This window comes from Quercus robur, chromosome 12 (genome assembly GCF_932294415.1).
Source record: "Quercus robur chromosome 12, dhQueRobu3.1, whole genome shotgun sequence".
NCBI classification, from domain to species: domain Eukaryota; kingdom Viridiplantae; phylum Streptophyta; class Magnoliopsida; order Fagales; family Fagaceae; genus Quercus; species Quercus robur.
The window spans coordinates 42,832,633-42,842,840 of NC_065545.1; the positions used below are offsets into that span (position 1 = coordinate 42,832,633).

General features: G+C 34.6%; 1 protein-coding gene across 2 annotated transcripts; it reads right to left on the bottom strand.

Annotated features, from left to right (window-relative positions):
* Positions 1-317: 317 nt before the first annotated feature.
* Positions 318-6,194, bottom strand: LOC126707944 (probable methyltransferase PMT21). Of its 2 annotated transcripts, none has more exons than XM_050407700.1 (8): positions 6,002-6,194; positions 4,253-4,544; positions 4,000-4,148; positions 3,692-3,887; positions 3,264-3,474; positions 2,011-2,686; positions 1,806-1,883; positions 318-1,038 (listed from the first exon to the last, which is right to left on the bottom strand). In XM_050407700.1, the coding sequence occupies exons 2-8, from the start codon at positions 4,520-4,522 to the stop codon at positions 807-809; spliced, it is 1,812 nt and encodes a 603-aa protein (XP_050263657.1). In that variant the 5' UTR covers positions 4,523-4,544; positions 6,002-6,194; the 3' UTR covers positions 318-806. The 2 variants fall into 2 exon arrangements, with proteins under 2 accessions (XP_050263657.1, XP_050263658.1); XM_050407701.1 differs by lacking the exon at positions 6,002-6,194 and adding an exon at positions 4,962-4,980.
* Positions 6,195-10,208: the final 4,014 nt, after the last annotated feature.

Here is a 10,208-nt window from a genome sequence, read left to right on the forward strand (position 1 = left end):
TCTCAGATACCATTTTGCTTTTTGTTTGGTTTTTTGGATACAACAAGGGGGGATTTTGAACCCTTGAAAACACCGTAGTGTATTAATTAAACCATAAGAAGTGTACCGATTAAACTTTAAGACTCTTGGGTGAAACACCTTCTTAAATTTGTTTGCTTTCACCTTGCTTTGTTTGTTTGTTTTTTTTTGATAGGTTCACTTTGCTTTGTTGATCATGTAACAAAGAAAACATAATTTGCTTCAATGGTTCTACTATGGAATGAAAATAACGGACATAGCATTTAAAAAGCGAAGAACCACTGTATTTTTTTGGACGATTTAAAAAACACAACAAATTTCATTTGATAAATAAAAATGGCAAGCTATGAGGGTGTGAATTTCCAATCCCTCGATACATTTTTGATTGCTTTACACAGTTTAACATACAAAGACAACATTGCGCAAAATAAGGAAAATAAAATAATAATAATGGGAATATCACCGGAATTTTTTTTTTAGAGTTTCAACCTATGGCGTCGGCTCCCGATGATAGCTTTTTATCATCAACCAAAACACCAGAAACACATTGATTACAAAGAATTAATACATCTATATCTATACGAAAGGCCCTATAAATTAACAAAAATCATATTATTGGGTAACTAATTTTCAGTTGAAAATATGAATTTAAATAACTTTGGCCTTTTATAGGCCGAACTAATCTCTCTGTGAGCCGTATTGAATTTTCTTCTCTTTGATTCTATTACCGGAATTATATTTATACTCAACCCTCCAAGAGATTCTCATCATGGCTTGGGTTTCTATGTTCATCTTGAGCTAGAGCTAGGCTTGTTAGAGGAGTACCAGAGTTTCTTTTGGCAAATCAATATCTTCTCCTTCTCAATACCATACTCAGTGTCTTCTTTACGACAACCCCATCTCATTGCCTTAGCAACGGAAGCAACAGCATCCACAAAATAGCTGGATTCCCGAATTATTGCATACCCATTAGGCCGAAGGATCCGGTCCATCTCCAAGAGCATGTATTTCATGTCACATCTGCCAATAAATCAGCTATGTTACAACCATGCATACATGTTCAGTTCACAGAAGCCACTGAGAATATTAGTATCAACTTTTCTACTGATCATCACAACTGTATCAGTCAAGTGTTCATGCATCAGTTAGGCATGACTACATTAATCTGCGGTTCTTAGACATAAGCTGATACAGTACCATGCCATTTCTTCATTATTTTTTAGTCACATAAGATAAAATTTAAAAGATTATCTAGTGAAATAAGAGTCTTCAGTCAAAGGCCTCTTGGCCTAATGGTCTCCGGGTCTACAGGAGATAGATTTGCAATTTGGAAAAACCCAAATATTCTCAGCAAGTCTATCTTGGAGTATTAGTTGTTGGTAAGTGCGAAACGCAACTACACCAGTTGGTCAAATGATTTGCAATCACGCCTAATTGTGGTGAAATTAAAACCAGTGTCTTGCTATCCAACAAGATGGATTTTCAGCATATGGGTCCTGTCTGACCCACTTTCACTGAATTTCCAAACTTCAGTTTGAAGTGAACGTCCCATGCCATTTGTTTTCTCTTTGTTAAAGTCCAACCAATTTTGTTATTTTTTTGAACAGACTGCTTGGGCAATCTAGTCAACAAGATAATTCAATAATGGTCAGTTCATATTTCACTATCTACTGTGTCAAATCAGGTAAGGATCCTTGCGAAACCTAAAACAAAAGGTTTAAACTGTATAATCCACTAAACAATATACTAGTTCAAAATGATAAAAAAGTCAGACCCAGTGCCCTTACCTGTGGCTTTCTGCAGTAAAGAGGCCATCAAGGTGAAGGAGATCATATGTTCGAGGATATGTTGAGAAAGCTTCACACCTATCAAAACAGAAATTGAATAATTAACATCACACACCATCCATACAATAAAAACAATGAGTTACATGGAACACACTTGATCATGCCATAAGAAATCTTCAAAGGTTCAAAAAAAATTCATTATTACCAATCATGGTAAGTTCCAATGAGACCCCGATCAAAAACCACAGCAAGTGTGTTAAGAGCATAGGATGAGACTACATTCATGACCCACAGGGGATCATCAACTGCAGCCGCAGCAAAACCTCCATAAGCAGTATTCATGTCCATTACGTTTCTTATCTTATCAGACCCAATGGCAGGGAGCAACTTTTTGTAGTGCTTAATTCGCACCTTCCACTTACTGTCATCATGCTTGAAAGTATTAGCATTCCCACCATAAACATCTGAAATCCTTTCAGGTGTAATATGCAACCGCTTAGGCCATTTAGCGATGGATGTCAAAGTAGATTTCTCAAGCTTTGGGCTTGGAACAACGACACAAGGGCGAAGTGGAGTGTACCATGCTGAATCTGGTTCGAGGCTATCATCACATTTTGGGGGATAGGCATCTGGATTTGCCAGCTGATCATAACAACTATTGTCAGAAGATTTCTGCCAAACAGCAATGTCATCCTTTTTGTTGTACAGTTTGAAGCACATAGAAGCTAGCAGATCCTGCAACTTTTCATAATCCGATTTCTGCTCTTCCACAGTTGTGTTCCATCCTCGCCAGCGGTTTTCATAGTTTACAGGAGGGCCAGACAAAATCCAGAAGCCTCCAGGACGAAGTATGCGGTGTATTTCTAGAAGGTAAATTCCACCTGAAAACAGGAAATTGCCATTGGTAAGAAAGCAAGGGTAACCCTGTGCCCCAACCACCTTACATGTAATTTAGTGAAGAAAAAAGAATCTCAAGCCACAAAATAAACCCCATCAACAATCTGAGCAATTCTATTCAATTCAGAAAAAGTCAACTGGCTATTTTGCATTACTGAGTTGGTGGTGTCCAGCCCTATCTACCTCAATTTTTAAAGATGTCACCAAGTTCCTTGGAAATGACCAAACCAGTAGAAACTGTAAAGTAACCAGCCATTGTTACACAATTGGACAACTCCAGAAAACTAGTTGGCTCTAAACTAAATGTATGATATGCTCAAGATGAGTTTACATGTTATTTGCCAATAACAAAGAGGCGAGAAAAGCTTGCGGATCTAGTAGGTAAAGCACATAACAGATTTCTAATTGGGATGCCACTTGTGCATTCCCACCCCAAAGTTACAATAAGCAAAGAACATCTAGGTGACTACTCAATCTTCTACTTTGGACTAGATTCACTTACATTCATGGATGTCTATCACAATTTGAGAGAAAATTTTCAAAAACTGAGAAAAGAATTACCAAATTCTGTCCATGGGATAAGGCATCTGGAGCAATGTGCCATATCGAATGAGTTTGAGGGAAAAGGAAGGCGTTGTGTAGAAATGATTCCAAGGATTGCAGGAATTCCACGTTCCAATGCAAATTGGACTTGAGCTTCATGATTATCTCTTGGGGCAAGAGAAACCGTAAGAATTCCACGATCCAACAAATCACCACCCCAGCTTGCAACCTAAAATAAGTCAGCTATAAAGATTAAGTGGCCTTTCCCAATGTGCAAAATATTAACAACTAACATTACCTAGCGTTAAAATATCTCTAATATTGCAAATAGACAAACACGTATTGAAGAAGGACCATCATATATGAGTGAATGAATAAATAAATAGATACAGAATGGCCGTTCAGGAAAATGAAAAAGTAAGCAAGAACAGGAAAATGTGACTCACCCCGCACCCAGTGTCAATGGCAGTTCGAACGGTTCCATCTGTCATTTCTGGGATCAGATCTTGCATCAGATCAACATATGCACCAACCCCTTTAGGAAACATAGTACCCCCACCAGGAAAGAGGAACTTGTCCCCTTCTTTCCTCAGCCAATTCTGATTAGATTTCTGCTGGTTGATCCAATTGTATGGTACATTTCTGAAATGTCAATAGGAGAAATTCAATGAAGCATTTTATATAGATATTTGATCCTAGTCACTTTTAAAGCCTGCAATGTACTTTGACATAAAATTACAAAAAATCATAATACCTGTACCAACACTCATTCCTGCTCTGTGGCCATTTGATTGGCACTTTGTACCCATTAGGGGGTGGAACCAAGCATTCCTTCCTTTCAGATATAGGAGGACAGTGGCGTTCCATGAGAGTTAGCCGATGTAAACCATACTTCTTCCATCTCTGTATAAATAAACATGAATAAGCAGTAAGGTTGATTACCATGCAGCCTTGTCCTAGATCCCAAAAATGGGCTATATGGAAAGAAAATGAACAATTAATAATACCCTTGGATCTGTGCATGGAGTGTAGTCTTGATAGTCACTGCTGCATTCAGCAAACTTAATGGGTTTAATTTGGAGAGGAGTGACTGAAGATTCCTTGGGAGATTGGACATCTTTTGCAACAATCTTGGTTTCAAACCTGTTCCTCTCAGAACAAAAGATTCCACCAAGATAAAATGAAAATCCGCACAGCACAACAAACATGATTGAAATGGGGACAGCCCTTGAACCTCTATCCCCGTGGGGACCTGGTTTCCCATCTTTATGTTTCATGATCCCTGATATTGTTAACTATCTACAGAAGAGCAAGGAAAAAATTTTCAGTCACTGTAGATTGGATTTTGAAAATCCTAACATTTCTTCCACCTCCCCCAACTCATCACATACATACAACAGAGGCATTAATTATTTCCTTTTTTATTGAACAAAATTTGAAGTCAGAGGAGAAGTGAAGAATAATACATTTCTTTCCCATTTAATCTCAAAGAAATGTGTTACTTCACTAATCGCCTATCTCAGATTCCGCAAAAGTAAGAGGTGTGTGCACTAGTACGACTTTTAAATTCAATTAATCAGAGTGGCTTAAGCAACACAAACAAACACACACTCACACAAAGGAGATGCAATAACATCACTGAAAATGTATGTATGTATGTGCTTAACTGAACAAAGCCCAACAGTCTACTACAATTGACAAACAATGGGTAGTTACCAGATCGATGAAAAGCTTCAACAAAACTCAAATATTTCAAGGATAGATCCAGTTTTTTTTAGGTCCAAAATTGTAACTCAATTACATGCGTGCACGCATGTGAGAGAGAAAGTAATGCAGATCCAAATGTGAGTAGTGATAAATTAAATGACTTTGGTTAGCCCAAGCTGTAAAACATGAGATCTGATCTGGTAGTTGCTACCGACATGTACTACTACTTTCCATGTCACCTGGCCTTAACATTTTTTCACATGATTTTCAATCCCAAACCGACCAAACTCTCAGCCGTCCTCACTACTTATGAATTATGAGGCCCCTCTCTCTCACTTTCACGCACTAAATAAGTCAAAAAAGGCAAAAACACAACCTAATAAAGAAGCCCATGGAAGAAAAAAAAAAAAAAAAGGAGCAAAAAGTAAATAAAAGAGAATGCAATATGTCAGGTATTTTAATCATTTCTTCTAACATAAGAAAAGTTTCCATGATTCAATTATCACAGCTTGCCAATCAGATACTTTTCTTCTGAATCATCCATTCCGCTATGAGTATGACCTCCAAAAAATAACATGCAACAAACAAAAAAGCAAAAGCGCCATTGAATTCCCATCCATCAAAGTAATGGTATTGCATGAAATGATTCCTTCCTTCCATTTTTTTTTTCTGAAACAGAGCAAACAATGTACAACTACAACACATGCAACTTTTATAACAGCAATTTTTCTAAAACTAGCAAACCAAATCAGAATTGATTCGAGAAAAAAAAATTATTTTGAAATTTACCCATTTGGTAATGATTAAAATTAAGGCTAACCATGAACTCAAAATAGGAAATCAAGAGAGAACAAAAAAAAGGTGTAGAGTAAAGAAAAGAAAAGAAAAGCAGATCCATTATGCAATTGAAGGAAAACCCATATGATATATATGTCAGAAATTGAAGAAGACAAGGACAGAACTTGTAACATAAATAGAAAGGTAGGATCTGACGAGATCTGACAAAGAAACAAAAGAAAGAAAAAAAGAGGTGAAAGTAATGTAAGTACCAAAAGAAGAGGAGAAACAGCAGGGCACAGGGTAAAACAGTGTTTTGTTTTTCCAACGCTCTCTGCACTCAAAAATGAGAGAAAGCAATGGAAATGGCAATGGGTCTGTGTTTTTGTGTCTGAACTCAAAAAAGGAGATCTGAGTTTGTAGCTGATAGGTTTGAAAGTGGAGAGAATGAATGATAATGCAATTGAACTGAGATCTCTCTCACCGCTTTATATAAGAATAGCAGTCTCACTCACTCTCTCTCTCCTTGCCTTCCGCGTTTTTTGTCCCATTGTTTTTCCTTAAATTATATTTTTTTTTATGCTTCAATGGTTTTTTCTAGTCTTCTCGGTTTTTTTTTATTTTTTATTTTGGGTAAACCATGAAAAATTCATTAAACTTAGGAATTAAAAAGTATGTTACAGCACATATTCACTTTATGATAGGCTAATAACCTATCCACCACAGCCGGTGGGCACAAAAACACAGTAAAGGAAGACAAAGAAGTCTTCTCGGTTTTTGCTCCATTATAAAAAGTTACTAATAAATAAATAGTATATTATCTCTCTCTTATCATGTCTGTTTTCGTCTTTTGTTTTGTTTACTTCAATGTGAATCCACATCGATCTATTATCATTCATCATTAACATAAGTCATCCATGGAATGATTTCTACCACCACCTTGATTACATCAAATCAAAACAAAAAAAAAAAAAAATTATCTTTTTCTTTTGTTAGGTTTTAATAGTGTCTACAACTTAACTTTTAGATTTTATATACAGTTTTTTTAATTAAAAAAAAAAAAGATTTCCTTACTTTTCTCACCTTTTTAAAAGTATAAATATACTTTAATATGCTTTTAACAAAAAAAATTAAATAAGTTGTTCTTAAACCAACATGTGTTACATAAAAAGATACACTAGGAATTTTTGCTTTGTGCGCAGTTGTGATTCTAATATTAGTGATGACAAATCCCGCACACATTGGCAAACACATACATACTTTTAATATTTGAGTAGGTTATAATTTATATATATATATATATATATATGTGAGGCCCAACAATATATGGGCTAGGCCCATTTGTTCATGGGAAGCTTTAAGGCCCAATCCGAAGAAGATGTTAGTCCAAGCTCATTAGTGTAAAGCACACATGGGCCCAAAGAGGCAGCCGAGGACGGTGCAGCCCTCGGTTTGGTCCAAAGCTCCATCAGGAAAAGAGGCAAAAGCGGCATAGGGACAATCTTAAAAGAAAATCTGAAATATCTAGGAAAGGCTGACCTTACTGTCTTTCCCAGACTGATCTTTGTACCTAACAGAGCCGTGTTCTTTGGCTTTATCAGCCACTCCCAACGACTTAGGTCTGGGACAGATGGGACAAGTATCAGTCTTGGAAAGGTCGACCCTACACGTGGACGAAGGAAATTGAACGCATGCTAGTATAAAAGAAAAAATATGTAACCTAAATAAGGGGTCAGCAGTCCCACGGGGAGAGGGAGGGGTTCCAAAGGTGAATACACCTGAACCATGTATGAACAGCTTAACAAAACCATCGCCGGGTAAACATGACTTAGCCTTTCGATTCCACTCTCTACAAATGATATTGTATGGGCCCATTCACGTCCGGACCCAACTACAATTTCGGTTCGTTCTGGAACGTGACCCTACAATATATATATCCTGTACATAAAATTATCAATTTTTACCGATATGTTTGCTAAATAATTTTTTAGGAGAATTTATTATCTTTTTTTAAATTTTAATAAGATTACAAAAGTTGTATAGTTTGATCTTAGACATGTGCACAAATATTTAATAAAAAAATTACTTAATATCTCCTATTGAAGTTATGCTCAATGAAGATTTTTCATAGAATAAAATTCATTTTTTACCTTCTCTATAGCGAAATTATGACATTATTCATTTTCAATATAAAATACTAATTGTCTATCAATGTGATTAACAACATTTTAATGAAACCAATGAAGTATCAAAGCATGAATGATGTAAAACTTTAATAAAAGTAGAAGAGCAAGTTTTACAATAAAAAATAAAATTGAGATTAAAAAAAATTACATTGTCTCTATGAATACTAGATCAATTGACCAATTTTTTTTTTAAGAAATTTTATTTTAAGCATGTTAACAAATTAAACTATATAGTTTCGAGAGTAACAAATTAAAATGTGAGGTTTAATTTATACTTTTAATTTTTGTAGTTTTATAGGTTGTGGGACCAGCCACACAGAGAGAAAAAAAAAAAAAAAAACTGTTGGACCAATTTTAAGTCTTTTTCTTTCATTTATTTAATTTTTTTATTAAGTGAGACTTACAATAGTCCAACCTTAACAAGCACTGCATAATACTTTTTAACATTTGCCATATTAGAAATATTCAATAAAAGCACATAATATAAAATGACTTTTGATAATTTTAGGGGCCATGGTCTCCCTCCTTTGTTACTAGTTCCGCCCCATGGAACTATACTAACATACTATGGAACCACATGATGAGCTAAGGACTTATCAAAAAAAAAAAAGGGGGGGGGGGATGGAAAGGTCCAATGGATAGTTTAGAAATTAAAAAAAAAAATGCAAAAGATACTACAAATTATACTATTTAATCTTTATAAATTGAAGTAAATATAAATTTGATAGCTTGATAACATTATCATAATAATTTTTTTTGTGATCTGTGAAATATTAGTTTATAAATATATATATATATATATAGTTAAAAAAAAAATGCTAAAACTGCTACAAATTTGATTACAAAAGATTTACAAACTGATATGACAATAAATATGATTGGTGCCACTACAATAAAATAATAAATAAGTAATTGAATTATTTTTATAATTAGTGGAAAATAATTTATATAACATATATAATAAAATTTGTAATATACTAATATCCATATAACATTTTTTTTTTTTTTAGAATAAATATCCATATAACATGATTGATAGTCGTAAAAAGTGCAATGCCTCTAACACTATTCAACGAATGAATAAATAACAAAAGCGACATATATGCGAGCCAATCGTGATGTGTCAGTGTCACGCAGTGCATGATAGAGTTGAAAAGGGGAGGGAGGGACCCCTAATGAACGTAGTTGAAGTTCAATGCTTGAATTATATTGGTCAGATATCGACATGAATTGTTGGGCATGCCTTTTCGTCTTTCAGATTCTCCACGTTAATGCTCTGTCATTTCTCTTTATACAAATCAATCAAAGGGTTCTCTCTTAAAAAAGAGATAGTAATATGTTTACTAGTATCAGCAATTAATCCTACTTGCATATAAATCTTGTCTTTTAACTATTAACTTTTTTTTTTCTTTTTTCTTTTTGGGACATGGGGATGAGACCCAATGCGAGTCGGTTCCCACAAAACGCGTCAATTTGTGTATACATATTCGAGTGCACGTTATAGTACAATTCTACTTCAAATATCAAAGTTTTGCTGAAATGGGAGACATTAATGCTTTGAATTTCCCAATCAGAAAGAAACTATAAAAATAATCAATTATTTTCCATTTCTTAATTACTTTATTCTCACATCCTAAAATTACATATGGATTCTCCGTATATTATTTTCATTGAATTAGCAAGTTAGAGTATTCATATAAACATATCAACACTTTGACTTATGCTTAAAGCCACCACTGTACATCTATGATGGGTTTTTTCACTTCTTTGAAATGAAACCCGACCATTCTCAATTAGGAGACTCAATCTGTTGAAACCACCAGATCTGAACATTTCCCCCATTTTCTCTTCAACAACCACCAGATTTGCAACGTAAATGTCCAAATTTGGCCTCATTGAACGTGAGTGAGTTCGAGATTTACCAATTATTTCATTTTTTATGGTTTAGATTTTGTTGTTGAAGAGAAAATGGGTCTGAGTGGTATCCATATTCTATTCATTAGAATTTTAATTGAAATTATGTTTTCAAAACATAATTATTATAAAAAAAATAGCAATAACTTCAATAGATATTTTATTATTATTTATAATTATTATATAAAATCCCACCTAAAATTGCATTAAAAGGGAAATAAAAATCTCACTGTCTCTATCTTCCTAGTGTGTACGAGGATAGTCGCACACAAGATTCATCAGCACAAAAGCGACCAAAAATCAAACGGGGATGGGTGCACAAAGAATGAAATTTAGAGTTTTGACAAATGTCGGTGGAGCGATGAGTTAATCACTTTAT

Bases quoted from the DNA above. Each gene is read 5' to 3' on its own strand.
- LOC126707944 (XM_050407700.1), bottom strand. From the start codon at position 4,522: ATGAAACATAAAGATGGGAAACCAGGTCCCCACGGGGATAGAGGTTCA. The intron at 4,149-4,252 runs GTATTATTAATT...TTATTTATACAG, and splicing joins CTCCATGCACAGATCCAAGG to AGATGGAAGAAGTATGGTTT. The intron at 2,687-3,263 runs GTAATTCTTTTC...TCCTGTTTTCAG, and splicing joins TATCCCATGGACAGAATTTG to GTGGAATTTACCTTCTAGAA.